This window comes from Papio anubis, chromosome 8, assembly GCF_008728515.1.
Source record: "Papio anubis isolate 15944 chromosome 8, Panubis1.0, whole genome shotgun sequence".
NCBI classification, from domain to species: domain Eukaryota; kingdom Metazoa; phylum Chordata; class Mammalia; order Primates; family Cercopithecidae; genus Papio; species Papio anubis.
In genome coordinates this window covers 118457337-118478208 of record NC_044983.1, presented here as the reverse complement: position 1 = coordinate 118478208, position 20872 = coordinate 118457337, and the positions used below count along the sequence as shown (strand labels likewise).

General features: G+C 37.5%; 1 protein-coding gene across 18 annotated transcripts in view; it reads right to left on the bottom strand.

Moving 5' to 3' along the window:
* TBC1D31 (TBC1 domain family member 31) overlaps positions 1 to 20872 on the bottom strand; it is a 71997-nt gene that overhangs the window by 13469 nt on the left and 37656 nt on the right. For 11 of the 18 annotated variants that reach the window (XM_031669727.1, XM_021942595.2, XM_021942594.2 and 8 more), the window contains 9 exons: positions 20130 to 20209; positions 19906 to 20052; positions 15229 to 15362; positions 10303 to 10436; positions 9805 to 9984; positions 7964 to 8196; positions 7237 to 7389; positions 6126 to 6261; positions 2295 to 2387 (listed from right to left, as the gene is read on the bottom strand). In XM_031669727.1, the coding sequence (XP_031525587.1) occupies positions 2295 to 2387; positions 6126 to 6261; positions 7237 to 7389; positions 7964 to 8196; positions 9805 to 9984; positions 10303 to 10436; positions 15229 to 15362; positions 19906 to 20052; positions 20130 to 20209 (1290 nt within the window). The remainder of the gene's footprint in view (positions 1 to 2294; positions 2388 to 6125; positions 6262 to 7236; positions 7390 to 7963; positions 8197 to 9804; positions 9985 to 10302; positions 10437 to 15228; positions 15363 to 19905; positions 20053 to 20129; positions 20210 to 20872) is intronic. The other 7 variants (XM_021942596.2, XM_031669722.1, XM_031669724.1 and 4 more) reach the window with 2 other exon arrangements.

Here is a 20872-nt window from a genome sequence, read left to right as displayed (position 1 = left end):
GAGCAAGACTCCATCTCAAAACATAACTTCTGTTGTAAGACTGCCACAGATTAAAGTTATGCACTCCTATGGATAACTTAAATCTTCTCATGAAGAAACAATAGCCAAACGCTAATTAAGGGACATTCTACAAATTATCTGGCTTACATGTTTCAAAAAATATCAATGTCATAAAATACAAAGAGTCAGGAACATATCTCATTTTAAAGGAGACTAAAATGATGACAGCAAAACAATGGATGAGCTCTCAGATTTTCTTTTGCTCTAAAGGACATTTTGGATACAATGGATCAAATCTGAATAAGGTTTATATATCAGATCATCTTATGTTAATTTCTGATTTTGAGAACCGTACTGTGGTTATATAAGAGGACTCCTTGGTCTTAGGAAATATACACTGAAGTATTTAGGGGTAAAGGAGCATCGGGACTGTAACAGTTCAGAAAAACAAGTATATATTTGTGTGTACATATGTGTATAGGTAGAGAAAAAGAGGAAGAGAAAGCAAATTTAGTAGAATGTTAGTGTTTAAAAATCTGAGAGACAAATATCTGGAAATTCTTAGTACTTTCCTTGCAAATTCTCTGTTAGTTCTAAAATTATACCCTTCAATTGCCACTATCCTCCACCCCTAAAGAAAAGACAGTAAAAAGTAAAGTTTAGCTTAGTCCACATGAATTACATCTAATTCCAAATCATGGGAGACTCAGCCAAACTATAAATCCCTTGCTCAGTTCTAGAAGAAATTCAGTGTGGAGACTTTAAAAGTGTTATAGGTGTAAATGGATGCTATATGGTTTAAATCTCACCTAATATGGCTATCAAACATATATGTTATGTATTATGAATTCACAGTTATCGCTAATTTCAAACTAAAAGTATGACTTTTTTTTTGAGACAGGGTCTCACTCTGTCACCCAGGTTGGAGTGCACAATCTTGGCTCACTGCAGCCTCCGTCCCCCAGGCTCAAGTGATCTTCCCACCTTGGCCTCCTGAATAGCTGGCACCACAGGTGCACACCACCACATTTGGCTATTTCTTTGTATTTCTAGTAGAGATGGGGTGTTGCTGTGTTGCCCAGGCTAAAAAGTCTGACTTTTTACGTGGGCTGAAAGAAGTGAAAACGTACAGTTTCAACACTAAATGAGTAACAAAACATTTTTCCTAAATAATAAAAATTTATATTAACAAAGCTCCTTTTTTTTCCAGTGTCTTGAAAACTGAACAGTAAGTACTAAGCAGATATTTGCTGATTTAACTCCAGAAGATTCCAATGTAAAGTAATTTACAGGCCAGGCGTGGTGGCTCATGCCTGTAATCCTAGCACTTCGGGAGGCCGAGGTATGCAGATTGCTTGAGCCCAGGAGTTTGGGACCAGCCTGGGCAACAAGGCGAAACCCTATTTCTACAAAAAACACAAAAATTAGATAGGTGTGGTGGCGCATGTCTGTAGTCCCAGCTACTGGGGAGGCTGACGTGGGAGAATCACTGGAGCAGGGGAAGTGAAGGTTGTAGTGAGCTGAGATGATGCCACTGCACTGTAGCCTAGGCGACTAAGACTGTCTCAAAAATAAATAAATAAAAATACAAATAAAGAAAGAAAGTACTTTACAGCTCCTGACTGATTTACCTTTCAGGATCCTTGTGAGGTATTGAGATAATTTTGTAGTCACTATTACATAATTACAGGAAAATTTAGTAAGTTGGTAAAAAATCCTGAGGCAAAATCTGGGGCCTACATCTGGTGCTTCAGACACTAGACTAAGCTGCTAACAGAAACATGAATTAAATAATTACAACAAACTGTACATTCAGACATTTTGGCTACCTTACAATCCTGCATGGCACTATATTCTGCTTAAAAAGTGAATAAAACGAACGCTAGAAAACCATGAATAAATACAGTCTAAAATGGGTTTATACAAACCCTGCTTTTCTTTTTCTTTCTTTCTTTTTTTTTTTTTTTTTTTTTGAGATAGGGTCTCGCTCTGTTTGCCCAGGCTGGAGTACAGTGGTGTGATTATGGTTCACCGCAGCCTCGAACTCCAGGGCTCAAGTGATCTTCCTGCTTTGCCTCCTGAGTAGTTGGGACTACAGGTAAGCATACCCAGCTAAATTTTTTAATTTTTGGTAGAGATGGGGTCTCACTATATTGCCCATGTCTGGTCTGGAATTCCTTAGCTCAAGTGATCCTCCTCCCACCTCAGCCTCCCAAAATGCTGGTATTACAGGTTTGAGCCACTGAGCTTGGCCAAAACCTGCTTTTCTTGTGTTGGAAATAACTGAATTATACCTTCTCATAAAGTCTCTTTTGTGATTCGAGTTCCAGCTGTCTCATTTCTAGGTCTCTGGCTGTGGCAGCAATTTCTCGATCTCTCATATATACCTATGGCCAAACAACAAACTGTGAATACCAAAAAGAATTTACAAAATAATTTTTAATAGATTTAGTAATCCTGTAATCTGAACGACCTACTAACAGTATTTAAAATAACAGCAATCGGGTTTTTGAAACCAGAGTAACTGACAAAGATTAATACTCACTGCAGAATCTAGGAATAATCTCTCAGTTAAAGTGAAGTTTAATTTAAGAATAAAAAGCACAATACCATATGCCCATCTACTCAGACTGGAAGAACAGATAGCAGTTCTTACAGTATTACAGTAACCAATATCATGAGTTAGAAAAACTTGAGCAATTTAAATCTGGGGTAGATAAAAATATAACATTTATTTAATGTTCTTTTTGACTAAACTTCTCTACTTTTATAAGTTCGGCTTGACAATTACCAATTCTAGGTTTAAATTTCTTGCAGATGGTTCGACCTGTGTGTGTTCTGCTCCAAGTGAATTAATTTAGAGTTCGCCTATTTCCAAAATTTGATTAGTTGGAAGTTTTTTATTCCTATATACTAGAGGGTTTGCATATGGGATATGGCACTCTCTAGAGACTCTTAGAAATGATCTTAGATATAAGGTGAAATGTTAGATATTGTCATTATGGTAAAAGACATGCTATCAAATACTTAAAATAGGAGAAACAGTAAATGAGACCATAGTTGGATGTGCAAACGTATATATCCAAAGGCTAAAAGAGAAACATGGACCAGGACCAGCTCAATTTAAAGAGGTTATTAGGAAAGGAGCTAGCTCAAAGGTGGGGGGAAGCTTGATTGTATGAAGTAAGAACAGCAATAGTGACAGGAAGTGGAGGAGAGGTGTGGCATAGCAAATCACGCTTTTTAGGAATTTCAATTACTGAGCTCTTTTGCTTATGAATTTTCAGAGATACAAACAGCTATGTACCACAGCAAAAACCGATCGGCTTTGCTTGCTGCTAACAGATGTTCACAGTCACATGTACTTGTCATTTCAGATTCAAGCAGCCTTTCCTGCTAGAGCCTGAACCACGAGACGAACTTTTGCGGTTTGGCAGGGTCAGAGCACAACATTAGAACAGGCAGCTGGGAGGACAGGAGGCTGGAAGGGTAGGCAGAGGCCAGATCATGTTGCTGAAAGGAGTTTATAGAATTCTTGGACCAAAAAGTGCCGCCTCCTGTTTCAAAGGGGTTTGGAATAAAGACATCAGAGTTCTGAGCTTACTTTGTGGGAAGAACATACACTTTTCTATAGTAATGAAATATCAATCTCATTCACTAGACGAGAAAATTAAAAGAAATCTTGGAGTTTGAAAACCAATTTAAAATTAACAAGGCTTAAACAAAACAATAAGTATGATGCTATAAAGAGATAATAGATTTCTAATACATATGAATTAAAAATACTTTGAAAGACTTAGGCCAGGCGCCTGTAATCCTAGCACTTTGGGAGGCTGAGGTGGGCAGATCACTTGAAGTCTGGAGTTCAAGATCAGCCTGACCAACATGGTGAAACCCCGTATCTACTAAAAATACAAAAATTAGCTGGGTGTTGTGGCAGGCACCTGTAATCCCATCTTCTCAGGAGGCTGAGGCATGAGAATTGCTTGAACCCGGGAGGTGGAGGTTGCAGTGAGCTGGGATTGCACCACTGTACACCAGCCCAGGTGACAGAATGAGACCCTGTCTCAAAAAAAAAGAAAAAAAAAAAAAGACTTAAAAAATACTTTGTATTTTATCAAAACTAGGCTTGAAACTCTAAATTAGTGCATAAATTCAGTGCAATCCTAATAAAAATTCCAATGGGATTGGGAGAGGTGAGAATTCCAAAAGTGAAACAATTCTTAAAGTCTATTTGGAATGATAAACATTGGAGAACACTGACAAAAACTCTGAAAAGGAAGACTAATGAGTGAGAATTAGGACTAGTTAGTAAAACACTTCAAAGCTACTGTCATTCAAACAGTGTGGTACTGGCTTAGGAATAGAAAAAGCAAGGAAGGAGATCAAGTATGTAACAGAATTTAATATGTAAAAACCATCGGTTGGCAAATGACTTGGCTAGTAGTCAGCAAACGGTGTTGGGACAATTGACTTGTCTTTTAGAAATAAGTAAGCTAACCTGACAGAAAGTTAAGTCTAACTTCACAGAAAGACGGACAAATGATACAAATATGTAATGTGTAATTCTACAAATGGAAGATAAGTAACAGAAAAGATACTTAACCTCACTAACAATAAAAAAAGGCAAATTAAAATAGACTATTTGTCATCTATCTGCTTGGCAAATATTAAGACTGATGCAGTACAATTGACTATACTAGGGGATGGGTACTCTTACGGTCTTAAAATAGCTTAAGCCATTTCATTTTTAGAGAACAATTTGGCATAATTTAGAAGTTACTCAACAAAAGTATGTGTGCAAGTAAAAAGACTTTTATGATGTAGCATGGTTATTTGCAAAACACTGCAAATAACCTAAATGTCCAACAACAAAGCATTAAATAAGCTATTCATTCAATGGAATATTATAGAACCACAAAAAAGAAATAGATACACATAACATATGAAAAGATATTCAACATATGTAATTTTAAAAAGCAGGTCACAAAAACAATGTATAATGAGAATAATCCCATTTTTGTATAAATATAGGAAAGCATGACTATAATTACTCCTCTATCTATAGAACATACCTGAAAGGCTATATAATTAACCTTTTTTTTTTTTCTGAGACTGAGTCTCGCTCTGTCACTCAGGCTGGAGTGCAGTGGCGTGATCTCGGATCTCGGCTCACTGCAGCATGTGCCTCCGGGGGCAAGCAATTCTCTGGTCTCAACCTCTTGAGTAGCTGGGATTACAAGCACCTGCCACCAAGCCCAGCTAATTTTTGTATTTTTAGTAGAGATGGGATTTTACCATGTTGGCCAGGCTGGTCCCGGACTCCTGACCTCAGGTGAACTGCCCGCCTCGGCCTCCCAAAGTGCTAGGATTATGGGCATGAGCCACTGCACCTGGCCAATTAACCATTTTTTAAAAGTGTTTCTCTGGGGATGATATGAGGACTGATGGAGAAAGTCCATTTTTAATTCTATATATTTTGTACTGGAAATTATTTTTATACTGGCCACAGATAATTTTTACATGAAAAAAGAATATGTCCCCTAATTAAAAATTAACTGCCAGGTGTGGTGGCTCACGCCTGTAACCCCAGCACTTTGGGAGGCTGACGTTGGCAGATCACCTGAGGTCATGAGTTCGAGATCAGCCTAGCCAAAATGGTGAAATCCCATCTCATGAAAAATACAAAAATCAGCTGGGTGTGGTGGTGTGCACCTGTAATCCCAGCTACTTGGGAGGCTGAGGCAGGAGAATCGCTTGAACCCGGGAGGTGGAGGTTGCACTGAGCTGAGATCACACCACTACACTACAGCCTGAGCAACAGAGTGAGACTCCGTCTCAAAAAAAACAAAAAATTAACTTAATGGCTAACTGATACTGATATTTCTATTTTTAGAGAAACAGTCACTAAGGACACTTGACTAATTTTCCTGGCATTTCTTAAATATTTAGCCATTCATGAAATACAAAAGAGAATGAGAAAAGCTGAGAGGAAAATAAAATTAAAGGGGCTATTTAGTATTCATGGTGGACTCTAAGAATATTATTTAATTTGAAGGCGTTCATTACATTTAAGTGAGAGTAAATGGAGATGATGTATGAGAACTAAGGTAAGAATAATAAACCTTTCTCCCAATTTCATCATCCAGTCTTCTTAGCTCCATTTCCTGTTGATCTTGCTGAAGCTTCAGAAAACGCCTTCTTGCAGCATCTTGTAAGTGCATTTCCTTTACTTGCAGCTCTCTTTTCACAGCAGCTAGCCTTAAAAACAAAATACATCAAGTGGAACAAATAAAGCAATTCCTAATATGACTTAGTTTTTTCATAACAGGTCTACCATGCCCATCATTTCAATACAATTGCTATCCTTTATCTGAAAGAATGCCAGAACTGCTCCATCGTTACCAAAGATGATGTATACTTATGCTTTGAGAATTTTAGCAGAAAGCTCACCGGCTCAGTTCAGTATTTCCTTTTAACCCACACTCTAAATCTGTTACATAAAGTTCCGTCTAAGAATATGAATCAATAAACACAGAAGTGAGTTTCCCAACAATTGGGTTTAGTCTCAATGTTTATCCCATAACTTTACTTAATTTACACATTTTATCTTATTAACATACTTTTACGTATTTATTTTTAAGTTTTTTCTTTTTCTTTTTTAAGAGACAGGGTCTCACTATGTTGCCCAGGCTGGCCTTGACCTCCTGGGCTCAAGCGGTCCTACCTAGTAGCTGGGACTATAGGTATGTGGCACCACACCCAGCTAACATACTTTTGAATATGCATTTAATACTCATTCCCCTGTCCTCCAAAGTGTTAAATGAGTAATGACATAATCATTTTATGTTACAATTGTCAGGTCACACAGGTATGCTTAAAACACAATTAAAAAAATTATACTCCACTACAGGTGATGTACCCAGCACTCTATGACAAAGCATTTCTGCCCACTATAGAATAATGTTTCTAAATAATGTCCTTCCAGGAACATTAATCCGTGCAAATCTAGATTATATTCAGTATAGCTTTAGAATTATATTTTACTACATAGCAATTTTTTGAAAAGTGGTATATAAAGATTCTTTTTATTAACTTAATAGTTGCTTAATAGAAATGCCACAGCTGGGTAATCCTATATATAATGTTGTTCCTAAAATGAAAAAATGAAAGAGCATAAAAATTATTCAACCAATTTTTATGTCCAGATTTTTTTTTTAAAGGGATAACACATACCTCTGTCTTTGTTGTATGATTTTCTCCTCCTCTTGTAAGAGCATTTCTCTTCTTGTTTCTTCAGCTTTACGAAGCAGCTCTTGTTTCTGGTACCAAGCTTCATCTTCAACTCTTTGCTGGTCAACTTCAGCTTGCATATCTTCAACTGTCTGCCTTAAGTAGGTAATATTATTATGAAAACACAAAGAAGAAAGTTAAGTAATTTAAATCCAAGAATCATCAAAACACAAAATGTATACCGATTAATGTATAATCCATTTTATTTCCATATGTAAGAATTAACTATCTTTAATATTTCTAGCCTTCAAACCCTGATTTTACACAAATACTCATAATGTGAATGTATTTTTCTTTTTTTTATTGAGATGAAGTCTCACTCTGTTGCCCAGGCTGGAGTGCAATGGTGTGATCTCCGCTCACTGCAACTTCTTCCTCCTGGCTTCAAGCGATTCTCCTGCCTCAGCCTCCTGAGTAGCTGGGACTTCAGGTGTGCGCCACTACACCCAGCAATATTTTGTATTTTTAGTAGAGACGGGGTTTCACTATGTTGGCCAGGCTGGTCTCGAACTCCTGACCTTGTGATCCGCCTGCCTTGGCCTCCCAAAGTGCTGGGACTATAGGTGTGAGCCACCACGCCCGGCCAAATGTATTTTTTCATTAAAACTTTCTTATTATGTTTAAAACACATTTTGTGGTATCAGAAAAAGAAAAACTATTCCATAATTACCTCTCTCTTAAGTAATCCAATTCATCATTCCTTATTCTTTCTCGTTCTTGTGTCTGATAGTCCACAATAAACTTTGGATATTGATTAAATACTGGATACTGCCCTTTTGTCAGTGCAACAAAAACATTAAGCATGCTGTCTGGATGAATGTCAGTAGGCGTGGTCTCCATGAGATGATAAACTTGTCTAATCACAACATTTATATCCAGGTTATTCCGATGGTGAAAAAAAAACTGTAAGAAAACTTGGTGTTTAAATCGAGATTTACCAGACAAATCAATTATGAGGTAGGTAGAATTAAAGCAAGAATTTTTTAAAAAAGTGAATCTATATTTAAGAATATACATTTTTTTGTAAATTCATTAAAGCTTTTCTTTATTCAAGTTTTACAACGAAGACAATTTATTTAAAAAATGTAACAGAGTTTCACAATCATAAGAAATTCTGACATAAAATTAAAAAATGAAGGCTTTTAATACAGTAGAAAAAGAATGCTTCAACTATGGAACAAATTCTGCTTGGATTTTTTTTTCTTCAAAATCCAAAATAAATTATAAATTAGCCTTTGAAAATAAATTAGCTTGATTCTTTAAAAATATCTGAAATGTTTCCACATTATCTTGTTTTGCTGGAAGATCCAAATTAACGTATCATGGGATCATGAAGTAAAAATAAAGTTTAATTGGACAGTAACCACTAAATAAGTAACACACACACACAAAAGAACCCAACTAATTCATCTTGTCTACCAAAAGAGCATCTACTTTTTATAATGATCTTAATGCTTTCTTTCAGACACTTTCCTGCCAATTCTCAAAATTCTCAGTTACCTTTTGCATGTGTAATAAGCATTCAGACTAAGACCAGATAGGTCATGATAAGATTATGCATAGAATAACAACACTCTAACTGTTAAACATCCTTTATAAAAGCAAAAAGCAGCCGGGTGTGGTGGCTCACGCCTCTAATCCCAGAACTTTGGGAGGCCGAGGCGGGTGGATCACCTGAGGTCAGGAGTTCGAGACCAGCCTGGGTAACCTGGTGAAACCCCGTCTCTATCAAAAATACAAAAAACTTAGCTGGGTGTGGTGGCAGGCGCCTGTAATCCCAGCTACTCGGGAGGTTGAGGCAGGAGAATCACTTGAACCTGGGAGGCGGAGGTTGCAGTGAGCCGGGATTGCGCCATTGCACTCCAGCCTGGTCGACCTGGTAGACAGAGGGAGATTCTGTCTCAAAAAAAAAAAAAAAAAAAAAGCAAAAAGCACAAACCCCAATATTACCATGATTCTTTTCTTAAGCTATGATTATAAGACTACTAGCCTACTATAATTGCCTGTTTTATTGTCTATAAACTGTACACGGGTAGGGATGTGGTCTAACTTGTTATCCTTTATATTCCTAGCACCTAGCACCAGTGTCTGACACATAACAGGGACTCAACAAATAAAAGGATCTTTCAATTGAAATAACTGATATGGCCTGGCACAGTAGCTCATGCCTGTAATCCCAGCACTTTGGGAGGCAGAGGTGGGTGGATCACGAGGTCAGGAGTTTGAGACCAGCCTGACCAACATGGTGAAACCCCATCTCTACTAAAAATACAAAAATTAGCTGGGCGTGGTGCTGCGCACCTGTAATCCCAGCTACTCGGAGGCTGAGGCAGGAGAATCGCTTGAACTCAGCAGGCAGAGGTTGCAGTGAGCTGAGATCGCGCCATTGCACTCCAGCCTGGGCAACAGAGCAAGACTCTTTTCTCAAAAAAAAAAAAAAAAAAAAAAAAAAAGAGAGAGAGAGAAATAACTGATATTTGAGAACCTTCTGTTAAGAACAAGGATCGTTACCTCAAAATCATCTTTAAGATTACAGTTGAGCAGAGGCACTCTAGAACATATGTTGTAGGCTACAACAGTCATCAGAAGGAAGGAAGGATGGTTGGAAAAGATATTATCAAACAGTTTCAGCCACTCCTCTCTTGTCAGCACTTCCGAGAACACAGTTTCAAGAAGAGGCCATGCATATAGCTAAAACAGATAAGGAAAAATTTATCATTTTTCTAGGGAAAAGTAAAAACAGAGTCATTGGTAATATTACCTTACATTCGATTTAAGCTATGAAAATCATATTAAATACATAATTATGAAAATAACTACCTTAATTTGGACCCTTCTTTACAGACTTTCAGGAAGGCAGTTTAATGAAGAAAAAGAATGGAATACTGTTAAAAACACAACATGTAGTATGCTTTTTATTATACTCCTTCAAGAAAATACTGTTTATATCAGAACCAACGTTAGCTTACAAAATAAGGCATGTTATTCTAAAAACCTTATGCTTCTTACCTGGGAAGTTATATCATGATCAATGAAGTGTTGCAGCAGTCCCTTGTCATGAAATGCCAAAACATTTTCTATCATACTAAGAATATTGATAGGAGGATTAGGAAAATATTCAAACCAGTGTTGACACCAATTGACTATGAAGGAAAAAAAAGAAATGTATCTTTAAATATCTATGTTATCAAAAACCCTTGCAATTCTTAAATGTATCCAATCTTTATGTTTCCAATATGTCCATGAATAATAAAAAATATAACTCTTTATATTATATGACATCGATTTTAAAATTCTATCATGCTAACATAGTATGTTTGTAGAAATTTTGCAAATTTCCTTACAGTAGTCAATGAAAAAGTGTTAATTAAAACAAATAGACACAACTTCCCAAAATACTCCTTAAATGTTATAATGACAATAAAAATGTCCTCATTTCGAGGAAAAGACTGATTGTTCTATAACCATGGTAACAAGGAATAACCAGTAAATAGTCACCAGGACTGGTTTTATATCTAATTGATCATTGACAATTTGTTTCAGTAAACTTGACTTGAAAACCAACCAATCTGGCTGGGTGCGGTGGCTCACACCTGTAATCCCAGCACTTTGGGAAGCCGAGGGAGGCGGATCACGAGGTCAGGAGATCGACACCATCCTGGCTAACACGGGGAAACCCCGTCTCCACTAAAAAGTACAAAAAATTATCCAGGCATGGTGGCTCGTGCCTGTAGTCCCAGCTACTCGGGAGGCTGAGGCAGGAGAATGGCGTGAACCCAGGAGGCGGAGCTTGCAGTGAGCCGAGATCGCGCCGCTGCACTCCAGCCTGGGCAACAGTGCAAGACTCCGTCTCCAAAAAAAAAAGAAAAAGAAAACCAACAAATCGGTAACAATGGCATTCTTTGAAAGTCAGCTAGTCCAAAGTAGAATAAATTCAACTAACTCTAAGGCTGACATTGACTCACTTGCGCTCTGTAATCAGTAGAACGACCCACATATTGTTCTCAAAACCGTATATAAGACCATGGGTTTGTTTTGTTCAGTAAGACTATGTTTAATCTCTCCTTTACTTAATTTTTAAACTTTTTTAATTTTAAATATTGAGTTGTAGATTCATCCTTTGATAATAAGATCTCCTATCTCAAAATAGCAAAAGAAAGCTTTCTCAACAGAATACTATATTACAGTGGTTTACAAGAACTTTCCAATTCTGGAGTTCCATTATTTCACTCATTATTGATCATTTAAATTTGGGTTAATAATGAAGTCATAAATAAAACCTTGCAAAGACTGAGCTTTAAAAAATATTTCAAATTCTCTGTAGCTCTCTAAATTTTTTTTTTTTTTTTTTTTTTTGAGACGGAGGAGTCTCACTCTGTGGCCCAGGCTGGAGTGCAGTGGTGTGATCTCGGCTCACTGCAACCTCCGACTCCTGGGTTCAAGCGATTCTCCTGTCTCAGCCTCCCAAGTAGCTGGGATTACAGGCACCTACCACCATGCCCAGCTCATTTTTTTTTTGTATTTTTAGTAGAGACAGGGTTTCACTATGTTGGCCAGTTTGGTCTCGAACCCCTAACCTCAGGTGATCTGCCTGCCTTGGCCTTCCCAAGTGCTCGGATTACAGGTGTGAGCCACTGCGGCCAGCCCAGCTCTTAATTTTAAGAGGAAAATATGGTTCAGCAACTGAGTACCTGTTATGTCTCAGACACTGGCAGTTCTGAGAATTTAAAACACCACACACGCACCCAAAGCCCTGATCCTTACAGTCTTCATTAAGAGAGCACTATTTTTCATTAGCAAAAGGATATCCTACTGCATACAGTAACCATCTGCCTGCTCTTAAGTATTTTTATTCTGCTTTGATGCACCACAAATGCATGGGTAGAGGACCTAGAGAGAGAACTGACAGATAGCAAAATACAGAGAAACGATAATTGTGTGGAGATTCTTTGCTAAATCAAAAGACTTTATGTCTTGTCATAAAAGAGACTCTAGTGTCTAAAAAAGACTTTTACAAATACATTCCAAATTATACATAGATTTGACTTTTCCTTCAAAATGTCTTCTAAGTCCCAACTAGGCTAAAAACCTAAAAGCCAAAACAATGGCATATCCCAGCAGTGCTAGTATTTAGCTGAAGTTCAGGAAATTTTTTTATTTTTATTTTTTTCTTTTTGAGACAGAGTCTTGCTCTGTTGCCCAGGCTGAAGTGAAGTGGTCAGATCTCTGCTCACTGCAAGCTCCGCCCCCCTGGGTTCATGCCATTCTCCTGCCTCAGCCTCCGGAGTAGCTGGGACTACAGGTGCCCGCCACCACGCCCAGCTAATTCTTTTGTATTTTTAGTAGAGATGCGGTTTCACAGTGGCCGCCAGGATGGTCTCAATCTCCTGGCCTCATGATCTGCCTGCCTCAGCCTCCCAAAGTGCTGGGATTACAGGTGTGAGCCACCACATCCGGTCAGTAAATTTTTTAAAATTGTGTTTAAACTTAGAAGCATTCAGGATGTCAACAAAACAGTTGCAACTTTTTTTTTTGTTGTTGCAATTTCAGAGTGGTACTCAGTTAACAAAACATTTATTTTGTATAAGCTACCTTAGAGAAAATTAACTATGAAAAACTACTATCCCCATACAAAATAACTAATTTGTGCTGTGGATTAACAAAAACTTGCTTTTAAACTTCTATGCCAATGTATAATCCCTATAGTGTACCAAGCAAAGTTAATCTTATTGAAAATATCACCAGGACAAGGCTATCTAAAGACATTCAACAGGGTGTTAACTATATAAAAAAAGACACTGTACAGTTTAAACAAAAGTTACACAGCCTGACATTTCAATTTTTTTCTTTAAAAGAAGTGAGTGTGTACAGGAGTGTTAAATGCTTTATAGATAAGAAGAAAAACCTGTGCTAGAACCAATTTATTCATCATCTTCTTCATCTTCCTCATCCTCCTTTTTCTTGCTTTTTTCAGCCTTGACGGTTCCCGTTTTTGCTGCATTAGGCTTTCCTTTAGCTTGGTATGCACCAATATCCTTTTTGCATTTTTCCTTCGGCTTTGCAGCCCTCTTGACAAAAGGCTGCTTGTCACCTGCAGTGGTGTAGCTCCACGTCTCTCCCGGTTTCTTTGCAGCATCACCAATGGATAGGCTGGATGTTCTCCTTTGATTTCAAGGCAATATTAAGAACAGAACAAGAAAAAGGCCAAAGGAGGCCTCTTGTGAGATGCATTGGGATCCTTTAACTTCTTTGTTTCCCCTTTAGGAGGGATGTAGGTTTTGATTTCTTTCATGATGAAACTTGTCTGCCTTTGCCATGTCTTCAACTTTTCCCTTCTCTTTAGCAGACATGGTCTTCCATTTTTCTGAAGCCCTTCTTAGAAAACTCTGAGGTGACTGGAGTATCTGGGTGCTTCTTGTGCTTCTCCTGGCAAATCTGCACAAAGATCGCAGGTGATGACATTCTGCCTCTCAGCTTCTTGGAATTGCCTGCTAATGTTTCGTTCTTTTTCCTCAGTGAGGCAGAGTCACCCAGAATCCATCAGACTCACACCTGTGCCAGTGGAGAGCACAGGGCAGGTCGTACCACACTCTTTTAAACAACTGGATCTCGTGTGAACTAACTGAGCGAGAACTCGCTTACAACCAAGAGAACGGTGCTAAGTCATTTATGAATGATTCACCCTCATGATCCAATACCTCCCACTAGGCCCCACCTCCAACATCAGGGATCACACTTCAAGATGACATTTGGAGAGGACACACATCCAAACCATATGACAACCCTTTTGGGGAATCGATTATTCACATTTTATGACCTGATAACACCAATTCTGGGAATCTACCCAAAGGAAACGATTATGTTTGTATGCGAAGATAGTTATAACAGTGCTACTTTTAATAGATAAAATGCCGGGTGCGGGGGGCAGCTCACGTCTGTGATCCCAGCACTTTGGGAGGCCGAGGTGGGCGGATCACTTGGGGTCAGGAGTTCGACACCAGCTTGGCCAATGTGGTGAAACTCTGTCTCTACTAAAAAAATACAAAAATTAGCTGGGTGTGTGTGGCAGGTGCCTGTAATCCCAGCTACTCAAGAGGCTGAGGCAGGAGAATTACATGAACCCAGGAGGTGGAGGTTGCAGTGAGCTGAGATAGCACTACTGCACTCCAGCCTAGGTGACAGAGTGAGACTTCCATCTCAAAAAAAAAGAGGTTAAAATTAGAAACAATCTAAATATCCAAGAAGATTAAACTAGTACATGCACATTATGTAATAATAGCCAATAAAACTGTTTATGAAATTTATAAAAATAAGGGAAATATATATAACATGAAGTAAAAGTAGTATAACAACAAGAAACTGCTTTAAAAGTATGGAAAAATTAGAAAAATAAAATTCTTGCAGTTGCGGAATACATAAGTGATATATCTATAAGATGAAATACCATATTATGCAGATTATGCAGACAATAAATTATTATTATTATTATTATTATTTTTTTTTTGAGATGGGGTCTCACTCTGTCTTGCCCAGGCTGGAGTGCAGTAGAGCAATCTCAGCTCACTGCAGCCTCTGCCTCCCGGGTCCAGGTGATTCTCCTGCCTCAGCCTCCTGAGTAGCAATGCTTTACAATTACAACAGTTCTATGAAGAGTAACTGTCTTTCAGTAAGTGAAGGATCTGCTTCATTCTTACTATCTAAATCCAGTCTGTAATATCTTTTCAAACTTAACTATCCAAATTTTCTTCTAAATAAAAAGGTTTACATATAAATGCTTCACTTGTCTATTTTATGTTTGATACCTTAGTGTTTCACACTTTGGTGACTTAAAAGTAGAGACATCTAGAATTGTTAAATGTTGCAAAGGTGCAAAGACATCAGGAAAATGTATAAGAATCCATTCTTGATCTCATACTTTAATAAGTATTTACTTACTTATAAGAGTAGCAATAACTTCAAAACAGATGAGTTGGTTGTTCTGGAATAATTTTACGAATGGAAATGCCAAGAGTGGAAGATACGGTGTGTCACTAAAAATGACAGACCAGTGAGCTAATGCAGATAAGGTTCTGTGAATAAAATAACTTAGTATTAAAATTTATTTGAATAAATAACATATTCACATGATAAAAATTTGACACAAAAAGTATATTTGGTGAAAATTCTTCCTTGCACCCCTATCATCTAGTTCACCTCTCCAGAAGTAATCACTGTTACAAACATAAATCCTTTCTTAAAAAACCATAAATGGTAGTATACTATAAAAATTGTTCTGTACTTTGCATTTTTCGATTAATGGTATCTTGGAAATAGTTTATATCAGTTATATGCAGAACTTCCTTACGACATTTTACAGATGGATACGATAGCTTTGTACCGATACATCTTCATTTCTTCTTTTTCTTTTGTGTTCCTGACACAGGGCTTTGCTCTGTCACCCAGGCTGGAATGCAGTGGCATAATCATGGCTCACTGCAGCCTTAAACTCCTAGGCCCAAGTGGTCCTCCTGCCTCAGTCTCCTGAGTAGGTGGGCCTACAGGTGTATGTATGCCACTATGCCTGGCTAATCTTTTTTGTGGGTAGAGACAGGGTCTCACTATATTACCCAGGCTGGTCTCAAACTCCTGGGCTCAAGCGATCTTCCCGCCTTAGCTTCCCAAAGTGCTGGGATTAGAGGCGTGGGCCACTGTGCCCAGCCACCTTCATTTCTTTAACATGATCTCTATTGTAGGGCATTTGCTTTCAGTCTTTTATAAGCAATGCTGTGCTTAATGCCACTGTATGAACCATACAGTGTGTATCATTCTTCACATGAGAATACAGACTTGGAAATTCCTAAAGTGGAACTGCTGAGTCAAGAATACATGCCTTTGTAATTTCGAAAGTCAGTGCCAAATCAGCCCCCACAAAAAGTGTCTACTTACATTCCTATGACTTGCCTAAAGGGATGCCTGTTTTTCATACTCTTGCCAGCATATTATCAACCATTTTTAAAAAAACCTTTAATCTAGGTGAGAAATGGTACTTCAATGTAGTTGCAATTGGCATTACTCTTTCTATGAGAAAGATTAAGCATCTTTTCATGTTTAAGAACCACTTCTAGGCTGGGCACAGTGACTCATGCACGTAATCCCAACATTTTGGGGGGTTGAGGCAAGAGGACTGCTTAAGCCTAGGAGTTTGAGACCAGCCTGGACAACAGAGCAAGACCTCATCTCTACAAAAAATTTTTAAAAATTAGCCAGGTTTAGTGGCACATGCCTACTACTCAGGAGACTGAGGCAAGAGGATTGCCTGAGTCCAGGATTTTGTGGCTGCGTGAACTATAGTCACATCACTGCACTCCAACCTGGGTGACAGAGCAAGATCCTGTCTCTAAAAGAAACACACACAAAAAACAAAAATAAATAAAAAGAACCATTTTACCACTGTGAACTGTACATGAAATTGTTTATCCATTTTTTTTACTGGCTGGTCCTTTACATGTTTATTTATATAGGTGCTTTACACATTAAAGAAACCAGCCTTTCATTTGCCATGTTTTGCATATGTTTTTTTCAGTTTTACACGAGTCTTTGTTTTGGGAATTATTTTTACATGCAGAGATTTTTATTCTTATTAACCTCTTCTAGATATGTCATACTTAGAAAGGTCTTTATTACTCTGGGATTATAATTCTCTCACATGTACTTCTAATACCTTTACTGTTAATTTCCTTTTTTAAATTTTTTGTTTTGAAATCGTTTTAGATTTACAAAAAAAAAAAACCCTGCAAAAATAGTAGAGTTCTTGTATACCTTTGACCTAAATTCCCCTAATGTTAACATCTTGCACATAGTACAAGTGCATCTTGCACAATTATCAGTACTAAGAAATTAACACTGGCACGATGCTATTCACTAAATTATGGACTTTACTCAGATTTTACCATTTTTTCCACTGATATAATTTTTCTGTTATTTCTTTCATTTCACCAACCCCAGATTCAACATTACATTTGTTTTGTCTCTGTAGTTTCTTCCAATGTGAGAGTTCCTTAGTCTTTCCTTATTTTTCATGACAATGCCATTTTTGAGGAATATCAGTTATTTTCTAGATTGTTCCTCAATTTGGGTTTGTCTGATACTTATGATTAGAATGAGGTTACATATTTTTGGCAAGAATTTCACAAAAGTGATGTGCATCATACTGACGTCTTATTACCGGTAATTTTATTTATTTAATTTTTGAGACAGGTTCTCACTCTGTTGCCCAGGCTGGAGTGTAGTGGTGCTATCATGGCTCAGTGAAGCCATTGCACTTCAGCCTGGGTGACAGAGTGAGGCCCTGTCTCAAAAAACAAAAACAAAAATGAAAACAATAATTTGATTATATATGCCTAGTGGGATATAACCTAAGGACAAAAAGAACTATAAAAGATATTTTTGACTGCTTTCAATAATCATAATATTCACATTGTTATTATTTACAGTTACATAGTTTTTATTATATAGCATACATATACGAAGTTTAAAAACCATCGTGTGACTGTGTGTGTGTGCATGTGCGTTAAAGAAAATAAGGAATTATGTCAATGCTGTTAGAAATCAAGATTTTTAGCATAAGAAAAAAGATACAAATATAAAATCAAAGAAGTTATGCAAATTTGTAATCTTAAATCTGAATTGAAAATATTAGTATGAACTCCTGGTTCTATGCACTGAAAAGGCCTCTATGTTCCATCTGAGTTCATAATCAATACACTGATCATTCTGGGGAGCTCCAGGGTAATCAGTCCACTATTCTGAAAACTGTTAAAAAAAAAAAAGATACCAAGCATTTAACGTGCCTTTCCTACATGGGTTGTATCTTCCAGTAACCAAATAGTTGATCCTAAGAACTTTTTCTTTGGAGAAATTTCCCGGATTATAAAATGAGAAGGAGTAGAATTATATTATTACTGTTTAGATAATCTCTGGTGAAATAATGGATCTAGGCAATAATCATCAATGGACAAAAACATCACCAAAAGAGAGACAGCCAGGTATGAATTATAATCTGCCTAACAGAAGTACATAAAACCACCTAGGAAGTTTTCTTGCAAGCCAAAGAAACAAATACCAAAGGGGGGAAATAAAAACCTTCACTCAGATCAAGCCCCTAGCTCTAACTGTCAGTTTATAGTAAATTCAGGAGAAAGAGAAACATGTTAAACAACACCATGAAATAAAATCAGCAAAATCCAGAACATAGAGGGCCGTATGGGTTAAATGACCTAGTTTTTTCCAACAAATAAATTGTAAGGAAAAAAAGAGGTATCAGAGTCTATAGATTAATCTCAGTGGCATATCAACCAAATGTAATGTGTCCATGTTGTTTGAACCCTGATTTGAACAAGTTTACATAAGAAAATTTTTTAAGACAATCAGAGGAATGCTGATTGAATATCTGAACATAATGAAGAATTATTAATTCTTTTTTTGTGTGTGAGTATGGTAGTGTACTTATGTTAAAGAAAAAGAGTCCTTATCCTTTAGGGATACATATGTATATATTTAGCATGGGGAGTGTGTGTATGTTGGGATGTGGGGCGTAGAGTGAGTGGGAATATTCACCCAACATGATTGGCTATGAGTTGGCAATTGCTGAAGCTGGATGATGGGCATGGGGATATTTGTTACATTATTTTTTATTCATGCTTGAAATTTTTCATAATAAAAATTATTTTTGAAAAAAGTCTTCGACTCTGGAATCTGGGCTTAATCTTAGCTCTCTCACTGCTGTGACTTGATCATATTTCCTAGTCTCTCTATGCCTGAGTTTCTTTACCTACAAAATAAGTTAAATGTGCCTAACACATGAAAAGCATGTTAAAGGATGAGCTACTGTTATTATTAACATTTACTGGATGCTTCCTAGGAATGGACTCTAGCATATGCATTCTCAAAGAGATTCTCATCTCATTTTCCCGATAGTCTTATGATGTTGGTGTTATTACTCCCACTTTTAGATAAAAAAATTAAGGCTAAGAAGTAAAATAATACATCCTACATCACAATAATTAAGTGGTAGAATAAGAATTCAAAACTAGGTCTTTTGCCTTCAAATCCAAAGCTCTTTCCACTATGCCTCTTTGTTCTTTTTTTTTTTTTTTTTTTTGAGACGGAGTCTTGCCCTGTCGCCCAGGCTAGAGTGCAGTGGCGCAATCTCAGCTCAGTGCAACCTCTGCCTCCCAGGTTCAAGCGATTCTCCCTGCCTCAGCCTCCCGAGTAGCTGGGATTACAGGTGCCCGCCACCACACCCAGCTAATTTTTGTATTTTTAGTAGAGATAGATTTCGCATGATGGCCAGGCTGGTCTCCAACTCCTGAGCTCAGCTGATCTGTCTGCCTTGGCCTCCCAAAGTGCTGGGATGTTCTTTTAGATTAATCTGAAAGAGTCCTATTTTCTAGAACACGACGCAAACTAATATTCACATGTAATATATGTGTATGTACATTTTTAAAACTAAACCAACATTTCACATAAGGATAATCAAACCGACAAAACAATATCTTATAAACAGGAGATTTTAAAACATTGCAATTATTAGTTACAGGTCTCATACACGTTGCTGCAATATACAGAACATACCTCTGTAATACTCTGAGTAGTTTCCTACTTTTGATGGGGTATTTCTTCTGAAGGTTGAGGAATGTCACATGAGTCCCCTTATCTATGAGGCTACTAAATGCAGTATGATTTTCAGGCAGTTGCAGCAGAGAGCGCCAAATGAACATTCTGAAATAAAAATATATTTTAACCCCCCAAATTGTTTTTGAGTAAAATTGATGTAACATACAGAATTTACATGGTACCTGTATTTTGTTGGATATTCACCGTAGCCTTTTAATAAGATTTGTAAACGCTTTTTGTTTAATCCATCTGGTAACTCGTTCTGTAAAGAAAAAGACAGTATTAATAAATGACATGATCATTAAAACTGAAAAGGTGACAAATGGTAATCTAGTCCACAGTACTTTCCAACTTTAGAAAACAACACATAGTAAGACATATTTGTGTATTAGGGGTCTTTTCCCCACTCCCCTCTCTCCCTCTCTTGAGCATGCATCCACATAGCCAATAAAGTTCATGATATAGTACCTTCCCTAAACGAGCTCAACAAACTTTTTCTGTAAAGGGCCATGATGTGGTTTGGCTCTGTGTCCCCACCCAAATCCCAAATCTCACCTTAAATTATAATCCCCACAATCCCCACGCGTTGAAGGAGGGATCTGGAGGGAGGTGACTGGATCGTGGGGGTAGTTCCCCCATGCTGTTCTCGTGATAGTGAGTTCTCACAAAATCTGATGGTTCTGTAAGTGTTTGACAGTCCCTCCTCCACATATTCCTCTCTCTCCTCCTGCTGCCTTGTGAAGAAGGTGTCCGCTTCCCCTTCAGCTTCTGCCATGGTTGTCAGTTTCCAGAGGCCTCCACGGCCATGTGGAACTGTGAGTCAATTAATCCTCCTTTCTTTATAAACTGCCCAGTCTCAGGTAGTATTCTTTATAGCAGTGTGAAAATGGACTAATAAAGGCCAGTTAGTAAATATCTTAGGTTT